The following is a 21,325-nucleotide window of genomic DNA, read 5'->3' on the forward strand; positions in this document are numbered from 1 at the left end:
GCCTACAAATCTGGGTGACTGCAAGGATGATGGCCACCTTTGGCAGAAATAGGTATTTGGAAGAGGGATAGGCTTTGGGGAAAAGTGGTAAATTCTGTTTGGGATGTGATGGATTTGAAATGGCTGCAGGATATACAATTTGAAATGTACAATAAAGAATTGGTAATGTGAAAATGGAGCTCAGGAGAAAGGCTAGAATTGGATATATGGTTCTAGCATAACGAGAAGATGATAACTTGACTGTGGGAATTGATTAAATATATTTATTCTCTTTCTTTGTGAACTCACCAAGAAAGAGATTATGAAGGAAGGAAGGAAGAGAAAAGATGTCTGGGAAAGAGCTTTAGGGGACACCCGTCATTAGGAGGAAGGGCACGAAGGATGACCCAGCAAAGTAGAATGAGAGGCTGCAGTTGGACAAGTAGGAGGAGAAGTAAGACCACAAAATCCCAGAGGTAAAGGCCAAATACTGCAGAGAGGCCAGAAAGGATAAAGGATAAGAAAAGGCCATTGGATTTTACAATTAAGAGGGTATTGATAACTTAGGAGAGAGTAGTTTCAGTTAAGATATGAAGTATGAAGATATTGAGATATGAAGCCAAGCTACAAAAAGAAATGGATGACTGCATAGAGAGGAAGTAGAGGCAAAGAATGTAGACAGCTTTTACTATGAGTTTGGCTGTGAAAGGAAGGAGAAATATAGCATGCTAGTTTGGTATGGGGAGTTAGGTCTAGTATGAATTTCTGAAGGACATGGAGAACAGGGCATCAGTATACAGCCAAGAAGAAACCAGTGGAAATGGAGAGAAGGAAGATTAGTGGCAGATGATTAAAGGGTGGTATGCCAACAAGTGACAGAAGGAGATATGATCAAATACATAAGAGAGTTCTGCCTTTAGGAGAAGGACCACCTCTGTATGAAAGATGAGAATAAAGAAGTGGATGCAGAAAGATGCTAAGGAATTTTGAGATGCAGAGAAGGGGGAGTTTGTGGCAAATGACTTCTATTTTAATCAGTAAAGCATCAATGGAGGTGAGAGGGTGAGGCAAGCTAGAAGAGAGGTTTGGAATCGCCACTAAGGAGGATTAAGAGATGAAACTTTGAAATAATCGCCAATGCTAATTATTCAGATTTTAATGACCAGTCTTAAAACAGAATTTGAAACATAAAACAAAGTGATAATTCATGGAATCTGATTTGGATTACACAACAAGGATCACCTTGGTGCAATTCATACCCATAAAAGAATTCAACCTACAAACTACCAAACAATATGGTAGAAACTCCCTATTCCCCAAGGCAGCTTTCTAACAGGAGATTTTCCCTAGCATTAAACCTAAATATACCTTTCTGTAACTCCTATCACTGTTTTTAAATATGTCCCTTCAGGTCAAAGGGAAGTTTTAATTCCTCTTGTAAGTAATAATTCTTCAAAGAAAGATATCTTCCCCCTCACCAACATCCAAAGGCTTCTTGTCTCCATGTTAAAAGTCCTCATTCCTCCAACAAATTTCAAAGCCATTCACCATCTTCTAATGGATGCTCACCTGCTCAGCTGATAAACACATTTTTTAATAGAATGTGCTTTTCACTCAGAACTGACCATAATACTCAATAGCAAAGTACAAGAAGATTATCATGGACACTTTCTCAGAGAAGCCTAAAATTATATCAGCAATTTTATTTTTGGATTCTGGTTTTTTTTTAATAGTATTTTATTTTTTTCCAATTACACATAAAGACAATTTTCAACATTTATTTTTAGAAAGATTTTGAGTTACATATTTTTCACTCTCTCCTGACCCCCACCCCAAGATGGCGAGCAATCTGAAATAGGTTATATATGTACAATATACCTTAGTAATTTTAGCTAGCATAGCATATTCAGTCTACAATGCATTAAAACTTTCAGAACTTTTCCAAGTCTAACTATGCTTCCTCCATTCTTTTCATGAAGTTGATTTTTCTTTAGCCCAACAGTAAGATTTGAGGCAAACTAAGATGCCTGTGAGATATACAGTTGGAATAATGCCCATTGGCATTTATTTTTAGTGAAATTTGTCTTTTTAAATCCAGCCCAATGTTCCAGTTTGTTAAAATTTTTTAAATCCTCAATCTGTCAATGTGTTTGCTATTTGTTACAGTTTCTTGCTATTTGCAAGTTTTGTAAACATCCATCTATGCCTTATTGAAGTCATTCATAAAGATCTGAATCAGCATACAGAGAAAAATGTTAACTATCACAGATCCCTGGAAGGTGGAGGCATCAATGAATAATCTCTGGGCCTTCTTTCAAAAGCCAACGTTGTAAGACGTCATCGCCAACATTGCTTCATCTTTTCCACAAGAATAGCATGGAGAAACTTTTTCCCAAGCTTTCATGTAACCAAAGTAAACTATGGCTTTGGCATCCCCCTAACCTACAAGTCTAGTTTTTCTGTCAAAAAAATGAAAGAAAATTAATGTTAAAATAAGCCTGTTCTTGATGAAAGCATGTTACCTCTTGGTTTCTCTAATGATATATTCTAGAATTTTGCCAAGATTCAAAAATTAACTCAATGGCCTCTTCCTCAAGTACTCCATAAATGTTACCAACTCTTATTATTATTCCCTTCCTGAAATTGGGAGCAATTGCCTTTTCCAGTCCTGCTAGACCTCACTTTTCTTTACAATCTTTTTACTATCAGAGATGTTGGCTCAGCAACTCAACTCAATTCAGCAAACATTTATTAAGTGAGCATGACAGTGGGTAGGGCACTGGGGAGGCAAAGGGGAAAAAATACACTAAAAGTGGTTTCCCTCCTGCTGGGGGGGATAGAGATGGAATAAAATGTGTATAAAAGTACATACAAAATATGTGCAGAGGGATAAAATTATAAGAGGCAGAGAGTGTTAATAACTGGGAAATGATGAAGGAAAGTCTTATGTAGGAGACAGCACTTCAGCCGTACTTTGAAAGAAGCCAGGGATTAAGTGAGGAGCGAAAGGATTCCAGACATGGGGACCATTTATGGAAAGGAATGGGTACATGAGATGAAATATCATATCTATGGCAAACAGCCAGCAGACCAACTTGTCTGAACTGGAGAGTGTGTGAAGCTGTGTAATATGAAATTGGAAAAATAGGAGCTTTAAAAGTCAGGATGAGAATTTTGAATTTTATTATAGAGGCACAAGAAAGCCATCGAAGATGTTTGAGTGAGAGCATGGCACAGTTCTATCTGTGTTCCAGAAATACTGATGTAGTAACAATCACCTCTGCCAGTTCTTTTGAGCTGGGGATGCAATTCTTTGGAAACTGATCAACTGAATTCATCAAGTTCCATAGGTACTCTCTTGTTACCTCTTCACTTATCCTTAATGGTCATTTTGGTTCTGCCCTTTCTAATCCAAAAGTCATTTTCTTTGGCAGAGAAAAGAATAGGAAAATTATAAGTGAGCACTCACCCTTCTCCAAATCATGGGTTATCATCATTTCAACATACCAGGAACATCAGTCCAGTTTTCTTCTAGATTCTCCTCTTTCAAGCAATATAGGTTTTTGTCTTTTAATTTTTATTAGCTTTTTTTTTTTTTGCCAGTTTCCTCTCAGGATGAGCTTTATATTCTTATGGGATTATGCCATGCATTTATAGGCACCCTCCATCTTAGCAAAAATGAATGGAGCATCTAACAATTTAAACCAATCAGATAAATTTTCATTGAGGATTTTTTCTTTTAAATGATTCTATATTTTTGAATGGCAAAGGATGTCATCTTATACTACAGTTAGGCTCTAGATTCTCAATAATAATAACAGGTTAGAAAATATATATTTCTAATGACCATATGGCAAATATACAGAAACATAAGGACCTTGCAACCCCAAAATGTCATTTCCTTTAGAGAATTCAAGATATATGAGAGATTTTTAGCACCATTTTGGATCCTTAGAAGATAAATAGAGAGGGGAAAGAAGACAAAAGGTTCTCTGGACCATTGTGAATTCTCAGTTTTTATAAATATAAGTGAGCTTCATTGTATTAAAATAATACTTAGGAATTCTGTGTTGACAATGAAAAAAAATTTAGGTAGTTATTTCTCAGATGAATGAAATGCATGGAAGTCTTTCTAGAGCCATGGAAAAATAATTTAGAACTCCTTTCAGAGAAAAAAATATAAAATCCAAGTGGAATGCAGAGAATATTCTTCTCCCTTCCCCACCCCACCACTGTAAGCTTTATTCTCATCCAAAAAGAAAAAAAAAAAGAAAAAAGATGCTTCAGTAATTTTTCATGGAGTTCCTACTTAGATAAGCAAGTCATGTTTTCAAACTTCACATTATATAGGAAGAATAATAAATCATTTGAGCTGAGGGAATGCCAAAACAGAGGGAGGGGAATACACTTTGTACTAAAACATTCCATTTCTATTACAATACACATGTGACTGGCACATAAAAGGTGGAATAAATTTATTTCTGAAACACAAAATGTTACCAAATCTCAAACCATAAGTCACACAGTAAGTCCCTGATATGGCTGTGTTTGTTTTCATGACTTCTCTAAACAAAAAAGGGAAAGAACCTAGAATCCACTAAATACAGTTAGTGTCAAATAAATACTGGCTGACTGACAGAAAGTAGAAGACAATTTAAGTGAACAGATGTGTCAGCAACTGCCTAAAGGCAAGGTAAGAAGGAAAGTTCTTTCAAATATCACCTTATTGGATAAAAACAATGAGTTTTCCCCATGACTGACAAAGATGTTACTCTCTAGAACCAAGACAAGCTTCTTAACTGGGCAAGTAATTTCTATTTGGCAGTGCTGAACAGAGCACTACCTTTTATACAAAGGTAATTAAAAATGATAACACAACTTTGAGCTTCTTTTGGCATAGTTTAAATGCTTCACATTTGATTTTTCATAAAGTGACCTTCCCCAAAACAGAAGGCACACATTCCACTTCAAATAACTATGATTTAAAGTTGTCTGATTAAAAACTGCTCTGATGGATTCTCAGTAGATTTGAATGAGAATGGTCATAATCTCATTTCTAATATTTCTAGATAAAGGCTAGTTAAAATACCTCACTTCACAAATCACTGAGTTTCAATCTGTCATTCTAAATGTCCTGTTTTACTTTAGGCAGCATAAAACAAGAGGATGAACTGGTGGTAGTCTTTGGTTTAATAATGGTTATGATCATTAATATCAATACTAAAACAAGGACCAAGTCAAATAACACAAGCTATTTGTCATTTTTCAGACAATGATGGGGCACAGTCCATAGAAATCAAAGAAACATAAGAATATAGATTTGATACTTCAATGCTTCATTTTATTCATTTGCGATAATAATGTCTGTCTGTCTGTCTCTTTCTCATCCCTATAGAGGCAGTACAGGAAGAGCATGATGGTTTATGTGCCTAACTCCTGGGTCATTTCCTACTCTATCTAATTTTTTAAATGAAAAAGAATAAGACTTACATTGTACAATGTGCGAGATCAAGAGTGCAGCACTGGTTTCATTACATGTTAGCCTGCCCTGAGCCAAGTCCTGCTTCACCTGCAGAGCAAACAGGTACCTGCAAACACAGAAGAGAACACAGGAATCAGCCAAATCCAGGAAAAGAGACACTAAGATTAGACTCTCCCTTGGCAACAAGTCCTCCGCACAGTTAGAAACCAAGGAAAAACTGAAAAAATCCAGGTTTAAAGGACAAACCCAAAACAAAGAATAATTTAGACTTGATATTCATTATAATTAGATTCCATATATGAGTAAATGACAACATGAATATCCACCTCACCTGAAAATAAAAGTTTATATTTACATGCTTCTCTGTGATTCTTCCTCTAACACTTACTACCTGTGTGACCTTAGGAAAGCCATTTAATCTCCTCAGATCTCAGTTTTCCTATCTATAAAATGAGGGGTTGGATTAGATGGCCTCTCAAGTCCCTTCCAGTTCAAGAGCCATGATACAGAATTATATTCCATCTCATTTGATCCTGATAATCTTGTACAAATATTATTTTACAGACCAGGAAACAGAGACTCTAAGAAGTGAAATAACTGGCACAAGGTTGAGTCAGGTTCACTGCTACCCCATATTTTCTTGAGAAAAAATATATTGAGTTAGCAACATAATAAATTTTTTAAAAATGAGAAGTAATTGTGTTAGATTTTGACAGTTATAGTCCTAAGCAGTATAGTCACCTTCTATAGGATTATTCCCCAAATAGTTTAGAAAATGGTAACAGAAATTATAATAAGGAAGGAAAGAAGGAAGAAAGGAAGGGAGGAGAAAGGGAGAAAGGAAGGAAGAAAGGAAGGAAGAATGGAAAGACGGGAGGAAGGGAGGGAGGGAGGAAGGAAGGATGAGAGGAAGGATGCAAGGAAGGATGAAAGGAAAGAAGGATGGGAGGAAGGAAGGAATAAGCATTTATCAAGGACTTTCTATGTACAAAGCAATGGGGATACAAACAGAAATGTCGGACTGTCCCTGTTCTCAAAGAGCTCCCATTCTAATGGGGAGACAGTATGTATGGAAGCTTTCAGCTCAAATCAGATGGAAAAGTTATGAGGTCTTAGAAGTTCCAGGTCTCTTCTCTAATGTAGTTTCTATTTATAAAAATCAATTTCTAATGCTGAATGACTTGACAGCTTTAAGGGCTTTGGTGGCAATGACTTTCTTTTTTGAGTCTTCAGTAGCTGAAGCTCTTATACCTACAGGAACATCTGCATCTTCACAGGTCTTGTTTCCCAGGATGAGGGCTAAAGAGAACGTGGTAGAAGCATGGCTATTTCCAAGGTTCCTGAGTCTGTCTCCACTGACACCTGAGAGAAGATGGTGGTCAACGTTGTGGTGGTGATTTCATTCACCTGGTATGTATTGCCCCCTGTCTCTCCTTCAGGGTGACCTATTGCTTCAGCTAGACTGTCTTACCTGCTCCTGTGAGTGGCAGTTGTTTAGAAGCTGGTAGGGATGACTGACCCTCTCTCCACAAGAAATGCTTCCCTTAGAGGATAGCATTTAGGACCATGCTGTCACTTTTAGGGCTCTGATGCCCATCTGCCATAATGCCTATTTAGTCATCATTGGTGGCTACCTGCCGAGATAAAGAAGATGGGCTTCTTCTCCATGATTTGTTCCTTCAATAACGTCAACAAAGACTTGAAATAATATCTTATAAATGCCCATTATTAAGTGTGCCCCAAGGCCTTTGAGATAGAAATTTAAGATGCAAGCGTAGTTCTTAAAATTTCCCCTAGCAACATTTTACAGAGATATACACACATAGCCTCTGCCCAAGATTCTATCTATTAAGAAAGGAGCAAGAGAAAAAATAGGATATGAATAAAGTAAATTCAGTATTACATATAGTGCTATTTCTATAGTTCAGAGATACAAAGGGGAAGGAAGAAGTATACAATATGGTGTAATCTCTTTTTTAGACAATGATTACTTCATTTATTTAAAAAAAACCCCACCATTTTGATGTTGAAATTCACTTTTTTTTTTCAAATAAAAAGCAGAGGACCTTATTGTACTGAAATTTCAAATACTATAGCATTACTATTCCAAAAACATACTCCTTATGTTTATATAAATAAGTAATCAGGAAAAGATCCATGGGGAGAATCACAGGCTTTGCTGATCTTTGGAAATGGTCATTATGTGGGCTGTAAGTGCTATTTGGGTTTGAACGCATACCTTTTTAGAGGACCAGGTGCCTTTTTCAAGACTAAAGCAAACAATTTCCATTCCTTCTCCATACTCTTCTCCAGCCCAACTTTCTGGTGATTCTTCTTGTTTGGTTTAAGACACTATAAGATTCTTGCCCAACATGAAATAATAATCACTAATCTCTAAGTTGTATAGTGTTCTCCACAAATATATATCAAAACTCATAAGTTCCCTTCTCTGCAGGGTTTTGAGTCTGACATAGTACTAAGACTTGGATTTCTATAGAGTCAGGGTATAAATAGTTGGTTGGCTGATGTCCTTCATTTTCAAAGAGGAGCAAGTGACACCACTATGTTAGATTCAAGTCACAGTGTATCTGACTATGGCTGATCAAACCAACAGGAACTTGGAATGCTCTACCACAGGTGGAGTATTCTGGCCAATGTAGGCAATGGGGTGACCAAGCTAGGGAATACCATAGGGCTGTGGCAGGCTGCCTGGAGACCACTACTGTCTGGGGCATTGGCAGGTATTTCTCCTGCTCTGATCTTTTTCACGGAACTTTGATTGCAGGTAAAAATATTCTTCTTAATGAAACCAGTAGTTCTAAAGGTTCCTCAAGGAGATCATTATTATTTCCCATGTAACTTGAAGGCATTTTTGACACTAAAGAAAAAAACAAAATCCTCAGGACTTTAGATTGAAGGTTTTCCTTTCCTTATTCATCTAGCTGTTGATCTGTCTTCCCTTAACCAACATTTTATATTTATTTTGAATATATCCTTACACTCACTTATCTCCCCCCAACAGAATATAAAGTTCCTTGAGGACAGAGACTATCTCCCAGTTGTATTCCTAGTGCTTAGGATGTAAGTATTGAATAAACATTTGCTAACTGATTCTGACACAATCAGAACTAAGTACCGAGGGTTATTTTTGTTGGTTTGTACAATATCATATTCTGAAGTTTGCCAAAATTACCCTGAAAACACAATGATAATATGTCATTACAAAGGAATTAAACCTTAAATGGCAGGTTTGGTTCGTGAAAATAGCTCAGAATTGCCTTTTCTACCTAATTTGAGTAGGAAAGAGGGAATCTAACAGTTGTAGTAACACTGATTTTGATGCTTTCCTTTTTACATTTCTATTTTAATTATCTTCTCTTGGGAATCCTTATCTAATTTCTGTCTCATTTTTTTTTGGTATGTGTATTTCACAGAAGAAATTCCTAACTCCTCTGCTAGTCTGAAGGAACAACAGCAAACACTTGATGCTTCAATCTGTCAGCAAGCTGCAACAGTCACTTCAAATAGTATCCATCCCATTCACAAGGAAATTCATAGCCAGCTGGAGAGGGGATCAGTGACTGTTTTTAGGGGAAATATGCTCCCTGTGACAGAAAGAAAAGATACTTTGCACATAGAAATATGCCAAGGCTGGTCACCAGAGAATAAATGACTCAGAGTTCCAAACTGAGGGAAAAAATGAGCTTCTAAAAGTAAAAAAAGTTTTATATATGTATTTTTTCTGTTTTCCCTTTTAGATTAGTGGCACAATTAGAAGAGTTCATATTCAGCGCAACTCCAATGCCTCCTTAGTTATAATATAGTCCATATTCTGAGACACTGAAAGCATCATGAACCCCTCATAATAAGAAATTAGGTTATATCTTAATTGCTTTACAGTCTGATTTTGCTGATGTGGGAATTTGGCAGTGTGGCAGCTCTGACTGACTCTCAGTACATTTCAAGAGACTGAGCAGATGTTATTTACCTTATAACACCAGTTGGTTGCTGTCATCAGATTTTAATAGATCAGAAATTTTAGATGAGTTTTATTTCACACTGTACTAGAGGAATTTTCTCATGGGAAATTTTTTTTAATGGCCATAGTGATAGCTGGAAGAGAGTAAACTTAATACCTTCAGCTAAGAATATAGAAAAGCATATGCTTATCTGTTCTGATAGAGAAACTGGCACAGTACTCACGCAGGTTTGGTTTGATGACAGTAAGGTATGCGAGATTGTTTAAATCAAGAAACTCAATAGAAGAAAAATTATTAAAAAAAAAAAAGCTATTCACACTGAACTGGATTCTTTCCCTCTCCTTTCCCCCAAAAAAATGCTCAAAAGTGACCAAAAAGAACAGAATAATGGATGGAACATAAATTTCCTTCGAAAACTCATAAAACTCAACCAAGGGACACAATGAAAAATAAAGAATAATAAAAGATTATTTTTATTAATAACTAATAATAATAATTAAAAGATTAATAATAAAAAATAATAAAAGAAAAATAAAGAAGGTTCACTGAACCAATATAAGAAAATACTTTTTCACTCATTTGTGACATTACCTACCGTCTACTCTGTATATCATACACACACACACACACACACACACACACACACACACACACACACAAAGAGTTATTTACATGTACTCTCCTCCATTGCAGTGTAAGCTCCTTGAACGTATGGATTGTTTTTTGTCTTTCTTTGTATCTTTGGTGCTTAGCATAGTGCCTGGTATGCAGTAAGTGATTAATAAAAGCTTGCTGACTACCTCTTACATATGACTATAGCAGCTGACTATTTATCACAAGTCATATATCATCACCAAAGCCAGTGAAGTGTACTAAGTTGTCAGTAGGAATTGGTAGGAAACTTTTTTTCAAAATGAATGAGCTGAGGCTTGTTAAAAGGGTAATTATCCCCCCAAATAATAGTAATTTTAAAAAATGCTTCCAGTTGTATAGCACATTAATGTTTTTGCAAAGCTCTTGACATACATTATTTCACTTATCACAAGACATCCATTGACATTCTTCTTCTTCTAGTTTTAAAAACAAAAAGATGGAGGCTCAGAGAGATAGGCTGATGTTCACACAACCAATTAGTTTCTGAGATGAGATTTGAACTCAGGTCTTCATAAGTGATTATCCACCATAGTATTCACTAAATTTTACTACCTCTCATCTAAATTGGGAGCTTTGTCAAAAATCAAAAAAGTCCTCAGCAGACTGATATGAAATCAAGAGTCTTAAGCCAAGGATTTGGGTCCATTAATGGTTACCTTTTTTAGTCATAAATTGATAATAGTGAATCAGATAATCACTTGAGAAAAAATTAAAAAGCACTATCCCCACTACGTTTTTCATTCATCAATAAATATTCATTGATTATGTAAGTGCTATTCATGGCCCTGGTCCTAAAGCAGCTTACATTCTCCTAGCCAGCCAGCTTCATGCTCACACATTCTGAGAAATTTATAGGTCAAATGTTCCTACTCTTTTTTAATAAGTGGAAAAACAAATTATTGAGAATATTGATATTTAAGACAACACCCACTCATCTCTAGAGAAGGGAGTATACACTGTGCCAAGATATCAATAGGTATTTTAGGTGGTTCCTATAAAAGATTAGAGTAGCACAGGATAAGAGGGCATTCATGGATGGGAAGAGATCTGTACTGCTGGAAGTAGGATGCATGTAGATAAAATGACAGATACTCTAAAGCTTTGAAGCAGAATGACAGTTTTAAAAAACCAGACTTGTGTATTCATCAATATAGGGATTTCCCATTGAAGAACTTCTACCAATAATCTATATCCTTCTCTGCAACTTGATGGTCTCAAAGAGTTGCTTGCAGAACTGGGAGGGTAAATGACCTTTATATCATCACACAGCCAGTATATATCAGGGATGAGACTTAGATCTTTCTGAACTCCAGGGGCAAGATCTCTATTCACTATACCCACCCTGATTCTCATTAATACATTTTACAACTATATTGATAATGAGATTACACTGGGACTTAGAAATGAATTACTAGAATCGTTTTAATAACAATAATTGTCTAAGAACAATAATAAAAAATGTTTAAGAAAGAAGCAGATGTAAAACATCCCAGGTTTAATCACATTTAATTCACTTAAAATCATTTTTACAGAAAGCAGACCAGGTAAAAAAGAGCAAATTTCTCAAATGTAAATTGTGGGTTAAATATGAGAACAAATGTTGGTCAAGTAAATACCATAAAAACTATACAATTGCCACTAAGAGAATAACTTAAATACCAACCTTGTAAGTTCTTCTTGAAGTTGAGCATGGTCAGGTGGAAAGAATTTCACCACAAATTTAACAACAACATGCTTTGGCCCTAAGAGAAATGGAAAAGAAATCACCTTTAGGTTCTCTATATGGACCCTTGATTTTTAAGTGAAGAGAGCTTACAAAATGTCCTAGAAATGATTTACTGATTGCCAGTTCTATAATAAACAACAGTTTTAAATAAAAAAGGAAAGAACATAAAATGAAAATTGAAATAAACTTGATTTATAAAAATTTATTTTAAAAAGATTTAATATTCAGTCAAGTATGTTAAAAAGGGCATGCTGTTAAAATGTAAACATAGGACATTTTTATTTTCTGAATTATGCCATAAAAGAGTAAATGGATGCATTGTGCAAAGCAGGTCACAGTTTAGGGTTTTGTTGTATAAACCACATGAAGTATATCATCAGTTCCAAGATTTTAAATGTTGGGACTGAATTCACATACCAAAATACTTATCAGTAAATAAAATCTTTCATAAATTCTCTAAGGGAGATAGAAATGGGAAAGATTTAGTCCTGCTTTCTTCTGACACAAGAAGTATGGCATTAGATTCTAATTTTCTGTGATCACATATAGAATTTTAGACATAGATACAATAAACAAAGGGTAAAGCATTTTCAGAAAAGTTAAACTAGAGACTCTAAATACAGAAATTGAATAGTGTAGCAGTAATAAATTCATCAGAAGTTGAGCAGACAGTAGAGCAGAAAGTAGGCTTATGGAAGTGAACACAGAATATTTCCTCCTATCTCAGTCACTATATCATACAGTTAATATAGTCAAAGGGTGAAACACTCTAACTCCCCTTAATGATTTCCATGGGAGCTAACTCATGACCAGTCTCCTTCCTCAGATGCTTAGGAAATACCAAAGGTAGGTAGATGCTAATGCTAACCATAAGATGACCCCTCTGTGGGGTCAAATCAAAGCATATGAAACAGAGGGAAAAAAAGCAAATATTCCTCAAAAGAGTTACTACAATGCATCTAGTAAGAGCAAATCACTTCTGAAATGAAAGTATATCATGGAGATTTTGCTATCCTGAATTTCATGTGGGCTCATTAAATAGGCACCTTTACAACACTAAAAAAGTAACCATCTTTATTTCATACAAAAATGTAATGTTTTGATTATAATACTTCTAGACTGTAAACATCCTTAGGACAAGGATTAATGTGTGTTCTCTTTCATACATTCCCATGTGAAATAAGGGAATTGTTCAACAATCCCAGTAATTTCTAACTAAATGAGTGAATAAGCATATTTCATTTTCTACATTCATAGTTTCTTCAATTAACTTTTGAAAAGTTGAACACAAAATTCAAATTCAGAGGAGAGTATGAAGATAGACCTCCTCTCAGAGAGTTGCTTCAATTAAAAAAAAAATCACACCACAGACTTATACACTTTATATTAAGAAAACATGAATTTAACTCTTCACACCTTAACTTCATAGGCTTTTTAAAAAGATGAGATTTAGAGGTGGCAATAGGATATGAGAGCTAAAATGTGTTTCATGAGTAATTTCTTTACTTTCTCCTCCTCCAAGATGCCAGTAATAAATATGTGTGCATGTGTGCATGTATGTGTGTGCATGCACGTGTGTGTATGAGAGAGAGAGTGACAGACCAAATTACTCTTTGGTTTAATGATATGTGCTAGTTACTAATCAAAGATATTTTTGGTTTGCAAAATCAGATTCTGATTGCCAACTTGTTACATTTAAAACAGTATAATTTTCACAGATCATAGCATGCTGGATGATGAAAGATAACCAAAGAGACCAGAAAAAAAAATCATCTTAAGACTCTATGTTTAACCATGTAAGAAGAAAGCTACTTCTAATTCAGCATTTACCAGCACTGTAAAATAGATAAACATACTTACTTCTGATCTGTTTCACAATGGGTTTTAAAAGATCCAACCATACCTACAAGAAAAGCAGATTGAGACATTAGCTCCTAATGGATGATTACAAAATTTTAAGACTGCTCAAATCTGTTGAAATTCAAAATATTTTTTTCAGTGTATTTTGGGCCATCTGCTACTTAATGTTCCAGAACAAGATCTGCATTGTCTGCTATTTTCATGGAATAGAATAAGCTAAGAACGATCCTGAAAATCAAAACCTCGCCTCAACTCAACAAGTGACTAACAGAGCAGACTAGGAATTTTTCTCTTTTCATTTGCATCTTTTGCCAACAATTCAGAAAACATCAGTCCTGGTTGTGAGCTCTGTGAAGTGTGTATGTCTCCTCTGGTCTCTCAAATAAACAAAAAGTATTGCAATGTGACACCTTTCAAATGTGAAGGACAAGTTTTAAATGAGGGGCAAATTACTGAAAATTGATTCAATTTACTTCTAAAAAGTAAATTCATCACTTTCTCCTCTTTACCAACAAGAATTAATGTGGATTCCACTAATGTGCATTTTGTGAACATCAATTACAACAAACATCCGTTCAGCATGTACTATTGGAAAAGCACTATGCTAAGAACTAGAGATACCAAGACAAAATTACATAGTCCCTAATTTCAAGGAACTCACATTCTCACTGGAGGCATGGATCATCTTCACAGATAAGCAACTATAGGGTGATTTGAAGAAGATAATTACATGTGTCAAGGGGCAGTGGAGTAGGTAGAGAACTCAGCTTGGGGGCAGCTAGAACTGGATTCTTCTCCTCTCTTATAGACAGACTATTGTGATCCTGGGCAAATCATGTAACTTCTTAATACTCCAGGTAACTCACTCTATAAAAGTATAAGTTGAAGAAAAGTTTCCAATCTGCATGAGTTATGGGAATTTCTCACTGACAGATCAAAACAACAATAACCAAAAATACTATATATTTACAAGGTTTTCCCTGATAAAATGTAAGGTCCTTGCTGTTTCTTTTGTATAAGTTCTTTTGCGGCTTTATTGAAGGAGAATTCACTACCAACTAAAGGAATCATGGAAGAAGACTGAGCCTTGAAGGAATATGAGGATTCTGATAGGTACCTATGAAGAAAGAGGGCATTCTAGGCATGGGGAATACCTTGTGGAATGAAGGGGCAGTGGAATGTCAAATTCTGGGAGAAGTCACTGGTCTGGTTTGATATGGACTGGGATGAAATTTATCTTCCTACTCCACACTGAGTTGAGTTTACTCTCAAATTAATAGGACAAAAAGACCACATTCACATATATTTAAAAGAAGCACCCTAAATTACAAACTGTTTAAATACTAACACAATGATTTTTTATGTAACAGGGTTTTACTATAATTATAAATTAATCTTACCTATTCATTAAAACAAACCTGGCAAGATCTCTACCCAGTAATATTCTGCTCGTGATTAGTTTTTACTTTATATGATTGGAAGTAATAAAAATGATTTTCCTTTAAAATATTCTTCTAATCCACTGATTCTATAATCTTTACTTTATGAATTCATGATAGCTTTTTTCCTTATTAGATCTAAATTAGTAACATTTTACAGTGAAGTTATCTTTATCACTCACTATATACTTTTCCAGCCTTTCGCCAATCCCCTCCCCCAAGAAAAAGGAGAAGAAAAGATAAAATGATAGTATGAAACTTCCTTTCAATTAGCTTTATTAATGTTCATAGGCAATATAGTCATATAATGGAAATAAAATGTTACTTCATATTGCTTCTGTATTTTCCACTTATCTACAGCAAAGAAGAGAGGCATGGCACCCAAAGACCTGGTCTTCTCTGAGTAAATTCAGACTGGCTGGGTGACCATGGGTAAGTCATTTAACATCTGAGAACCCTAGGCAAATCCTTAAGTCTCTCAGCTGCCTAACAGTTGCAGAATTGCATTCAGAAAGAGATATTGTTCATGGGAATCTCCCCACATAAGTGGAATCACAGACATGTTCAGACCAAAAAGAAAAAAGCATTTTCTAAGCAATTCAGGACAAAGTAACCATATCTTGGCAACATTTTTAGAACTGTTTTTAAATGGCAACAACTCTATTCAGTCTTTGGCATTTTGTGAAAACCACCAAACACAAACACCAGTGTGAGCCAACTAGGCATGTGGTTTTGAAAAATGCAGGTCTGGGCAACACAAAACGGAACTTAAAAAAAATCATCTGAGTTTGCCCTCTCCATCAAATCAAATGTTGCTGATGATTGCTATTACAGAATCAGCATGGATTTGTGATCTGAAGATTCTATCCCTTGACCAATCTTAGGTAAACTTGATAATTTGAAGTTATAGTGAAGGGATTTGGGGTTCTCATGCTTTTTATTTTATTTTTCACATTTATTTATTTTTTAATTTATGCCATAAAATAAGCATTTCTATAACACAGTATAATAAAAATATGATTGCACATAAAACTGTAACTCTATTATGTACAACTTGCTCTTCCTTTTAAATATATAATAGTTATCATATAAATTTCTTTCTTTTTCTTTTTTCCTTCCCCCACCTCCCAGCCTAGAGACTATTCCATAGAGATGACTAACATTAGATACAAATAAATAAAGAAAAAATATAGTACCGCTATTAAAAGTTCCTTGTTAATATTTCAGATAAAATATTTAAGCAATATCCATCTCTCGGGCAAGGGTGGGAGTGAAAGAAAAAATAATGAAAAGTTACATGATAACTTTATTATATACTTAAAAGTAATAGCAAGTTGCACATACTAGATTTGCAGTTTCACATGCAATCCATCATTTTTTTTTCTATTCTACTATGTTATAGAAATGTTTGTTTTGTTTCTTAAGTTCAGAATAAAACAGATAAAAATTTTTTTTAAAATAATGTGGTTTTTAAACAAAGTCACTGTTATGGATCAGCAACCAAACTGTACTTGTAGGAAGCAACAGCAGGTGAAGTTTGCTCAATTATGGTCATGGGCAAAAGGGCAAAGTACAAAGAGCCCAGTTTCATGAAAATAATATAAATTGTACTGTATCAGCTTGGAATATAATCACTTTCTTGCCCACTTAGAAATAAAAATAGTAACCACAATAACAACAAACTTAGGCTTGACTAAGCAATTTAAATTTAAATTCATTAATATAAATTTGATCGTGAAATAGGGATTCTGAATACATCTCTTTTATTGTCATGGTGATTCCCAAAATTCATAGTGTAGTCCCTTCCTCTTCTCCCACAAAATACAAATTAGTAAGACTTGCGTTAGCACAAACTACGCATGTCTAGATACTTACACAAAATTCCATGCTAAGACATGTTTTATTTTTAAAATAGGCTTTTATTGGTTTTGTAAAAAAAAAATCAAGTTTCCCCAAATATGCCTTCCCAATCTCTTCCCAGGGAGTCATCTTATGAGGTTTTTTTTGTTTTTTTTGTTTTTCATGACAAAATAAGGAAAAAGAGGGGAAAACATAATTAATCAATATGTTGAAAAAAGTTTGAAAATATGTGCAATATTTAACACCTGTTAAATCCATCTCTGCAAAAGGGAAGAACTGGGAGTTCCAGTTTTAAAGGAGGGGAAAAGCAGGACTGAAAATAATTGTTCAATTCCAAATTTAAACAGGCAAAAAATCATATGCAGCTCCCAAATTAGGTAATCTATCAGGTCATAAAACATGTGACAAAGTTCTGAGATAATGTCAAGATTGAATATTAAAGCTTAACATTTGAGGTTTTCAGGACTTTGAAGCATTTTATATGCACACTATGATAATACAAGACATACTGTATTTAATAATTAAATTAAAATTTCTCATAAATATATATGGTATAAGAATTCAAAATCCTAAAAATTAAAATTCAAGATAGCTGTAAATGATAGTTGCAGTAGGCCCTTCTGTAGTATCAACATTTTACCATTAATAGTGAATGGGGAGGGGGGGTGTTGAGGAATCCTAACATAAAGGAAGTACATAATGATTATGTGTTGTGAAAGAAATTCAGTAGGTAGTCATATGCCATACTAATAAAAGAGATTATCATGGATGTATGTTTAGAGGGTGGTGCAACATGAATGTTTTTTTTTTTATCCTATTAACTTTCTGTTAATATTCTGTTCCATTTCCCATAACTGGATGGAACCAGTAGGTTTTGCCCATAGCCTCTCGATTTTTTTTGATGGTATATGACACAAAAGATTTTAAGGTCATACCCTTCATTGTTAAAACCAAAAGAAATGAAAATGGGACCTGGAAAAAAGAAGGGGACATGAGGATGGGAGTAATTTTTCTTTCGCCTTTAAGCATATGAATGATGCCTATTCCCCCAATCTGATGACTATAAGCTGAAAGAACGATGAACATTATTCCACCTACCGTGATCTTTTTATGATCTGGAAACTCAAGGCCAAAGTAGTCTCCTTCAACTAGGTTTAGGTGGTTACAAACTGCATCCAGCAACACCTTCCCTGGAGCTCTTTGCTGGGAAATAAAACAAGAAATTTCACCTTCATGAATAAGAAGCAACTCAAATCAATGAACATACTATAATACCCATTTACTGAAGTCTAAGTGCCAGTTCTATTAAAAGGATAAGGGTGGGCAGGAGAAATACATTGGGAAAAATTCTTGCCCTCAAGGTTTTTCATAACCACACAGTCCAGTCAGTCAGTTTGCATTTACTAAGTACTGACTGTGTGCCAGGCACTGTGCTAAGTGCTGGAGGCAAAATAATCATTGCTTCCAAAGACCTCACAGTCTAATGAACTCTAGCTTCTTCTTAGTCTCTTGAGTTATAGTCTAAATTAACAAGCTAAAATGGACCAAACTGTGACCTGCAGCACAAAGAGAACAGTATCATAAATGCATTATATGTGGTTGACAGTTTAGCATTTTTTTAACCTGACCTCTGGCAAGAGTGAGGTGCACTTCAAGAACCAATTAATTGTCCAAAGGATGTACTTGGCAATGGCAGCTAGGGACCTAGTGAATTTACAAAGCAAATCACCTATGCTAATGCATAAAGATATATTAAAAATACATCCATGCAAAATACTAAATTGATTTTTTTCCCTTAAAGGTCACCTGTGCTCCTAGAATTCTTATCATATATCCAAGGTGACATATAAAGCCATATTATGTTATAGGAGAGCCTCCAGGGATATAACAAAACAGAATGTACAAGTCCTAAGAGCTCAGAGAAATACTTTCAGCTACTCCCACGGCTCCAATAGCAAGCATAAAATAACCAGTCACTAAGTCGATAAACATTTATTAAGTGCCTATTATGTGTGAGGCAACAATTATGTGTTAAGTGCTAGGAATGTAAAGAAGGCAAAAGACAGCACCCAGCCACTCTCCTTCTCCAAGTTCAGTTTAATAGATGAGACAACATTCAAAAAAACTACAAACAAGTTATATACAGGATAAATTAAAAATAATCAAAAGAGGGAAGGCGCTAGAATTAAGCATGATGACAAAAGGCTTCCTGGAGAAGGTGGGGATTTTAGCTGAGATATGAATGAAGCCATAAAAGCTTAAATTTCTCATTCTCATGCCATCACCATGCCCCTATCTTGACTGGTAAAGTTATACTCTACCCAAAACATATAGGCCTTTTCCCCTAGGTCCTTAAACGACTATACTGATTCAAGGTTTCATCTAAAAAGCCTAAAAGAATAGGGAATTAATTATTTAGTCAACAGTATCTTAGAGGCTTACTAAAGCAAAGTAAGCAAATATAAGGGTAGCAGTCTTTTAAATAGGATAAAGAGTTGTGTAAGAATCCTGCACTACAGAGTTTGTTTTTTTAAACCAAACAAACAGAAAAAGAACCCAAAATTTCTAATCCCTTGACGACAACACCAGACAATATTTCCTTTTGGAGGTAAATTACAAGAATGACCAACCAATTTCCAGATCAATTGGCAAGTGCTCAAATTTCCCAAAGAATTCCTGGAACTAAGTGAACTTCACAAACTCAATCTGGTCTGGATTTGCAAAATCTAGGAAATAAGCCTTATAAATTCAACACTGTAACTCTGAATTCAGTACAAAAACCAAAATGCAGTGAACATCTTCCCAGATCTGACTTTATCCTCTGTACTTTAAAAAGATTTTTAAAAGAAGCTTAGTATAGTGTCCAGTGATGAGGGCTGGAAGGGGGGTGGTGGGACCCCCCACAAAGACCGGGGTACCAGGGGCAGGTCATCTGGAGAAGAATTCATGGACTGAATTCATCGTTGAGGTCAAGGTAAAGATTTATTACGCTTTTCAATGGGCAAGAATTCTTAGGGAATCTGCAACCTTAAAGGGGTACAGGGAAAGTTTATACAGGATATTCTGTAGTATCACTTGTGCCAAATATGCTAACTAAGTGTTGAAGTGGGATTAGGGAGTGGTTAAGGAGTGGTCAGTTCTTAAAGGAACATGCACTTTTGGTATCTACTGCGCAGGTATTTTACCCAGAATTCATTGGGAAACAGCCTGGGTGGGGTGCTACCTGGAGGTGTAGTTTTAGGCCTGAAACATCACTAAGTCAGGGCTGGCTCAGAAAAACTGGGCTTCTCTCATCAATGTTTTGTTAGACAAGATAAATGTAAGGGAGTATGGGTATGTCTAAGTCTAGGATACGTATGATTGGTCAGTGAGTAGTACATGTCATTATGACCCAGTACACAGCCCTTTAAACCAGTACACAGCTGGTTAAGCCTAATGAGCTCAATAGGTGCAGCTGGCTCCTACAGCAGGAAGGGAGATAACGGTTGTTGCTAAGGCAGGCTGTATCCTTGGGCTGGGGAGAAACTGCCCAAAATAGTATTTTGAGGCTAGGGAGAAACGTGATTTTTAAAGAGAAATGAGATTTTAGAATTGGGGCCCAAGTACAAGCCACCAACCACCACAATACCCAGCACATAGTAGGGACTTAATAAATATTTGATTGATTGAAGTAAAATGTCATCAATATCCTAAAATGAGTAGCTGTTAAAAAAAAGGTTTTAGAAACTTGTGGCAATGTTTGAGTATCATTAATTAGTTGTAGTGAACCTTAAGTCTATCAGTCATATATAAGCCTTTTAAACACCACCTATGCTGTCTCAAAGCTATCAAGAATCACATGCCTAAATCTCTATGAAATGATGCATCTCCAATTGATGTCTAGAAAGTAATCAGAAAATGTAAAACCAGATGACTAACCTTTGTGCAGAATATTCTAGAGTTGTTTTAAAAAACAAGCAAAACCTCTCCCCCCATCCTGAAATGTGATCACATTCCTTTAAAGAGTTAACTTAAAATCAATGTTTGTTGAATGACAGACTGATTCACAAAGTGCCTAAAATTCAACACAGCTTCCTGTTTGCTCAATACTCTGGTGGTTCAACAACAGAGGTCCACTAAAACAGTGTGTCTTAAAACACTAAATTTGTTTCTATGTGATTGTGATACACACATACACATATGTGTTGACTGTGTTTTTGAGCAAGAGAATACATAGCACTGCCACTGAAATTTCATCATCAGGGTTGAAAATAACACACACAGTAGCCACAGAATAATAAATTTAAGCCATTAATTATCTATTGAGTATTTCTCTACAGGCTAATGGCACTATAATGGACACTAA

General features: G+C 35.3%; 1 protein-coding gene across 2 annotated transcripts in view; it reads right to left on the reverse strand.

The window, feature by feature from the left end:
- Nucleotides 1-21,325, reverse strand: part of FARP1 (FERM, ARH/RhoGEF and pleckstrin domain protein 1) — a 353,198-nt gene that overhangs the window by 105,610 nt on the left and 226,263 nt on the right. For both annotated transcript variants that reach the window (XM_072622073.1, XM_072622072.1), the window contains exons 3-6: nucleotides 18,079-18,183; nucleotides 13,682-13,724; nucleotides 11,759-11,837; nucleotides 5,470-5,567 (exon numbers count right to left, since the gene is read on the reverse strand). In XM_072622073.1, the coding sequence (XP_072478174.1) occupies nucleotides 5,470-5,567; nucleotides 11,759-11,837; nucleotides 13,682-13,724; nucleotides 18,079-18,183 (325 nt within the window). The remainder of the gene's footprint in view (nucleotides 1-5,469; nucleotides 5,568-11,758; nucleotides 11,838-13,681; nucleotides 13,725-18,078; nucleotides 18,184-21,325) is intronic.

The sequence above is a fragment of the Notamacropus eugenii genome, chromosome 6 (assembly GCF_028372415.1).
Source record: "Notamacropus eugenii isolate mMacEug1 chromosome 6, mMacEug1.pri_v2, whole genome shotgun sequence".
Taxonomy (NCBI): domain Eukaryota; kingdom Metazoa; phylum Chordata; class Mammalia; order Diprotodontia; family Macropodidae; genus Notamacropus; species Notamacropus eugenii.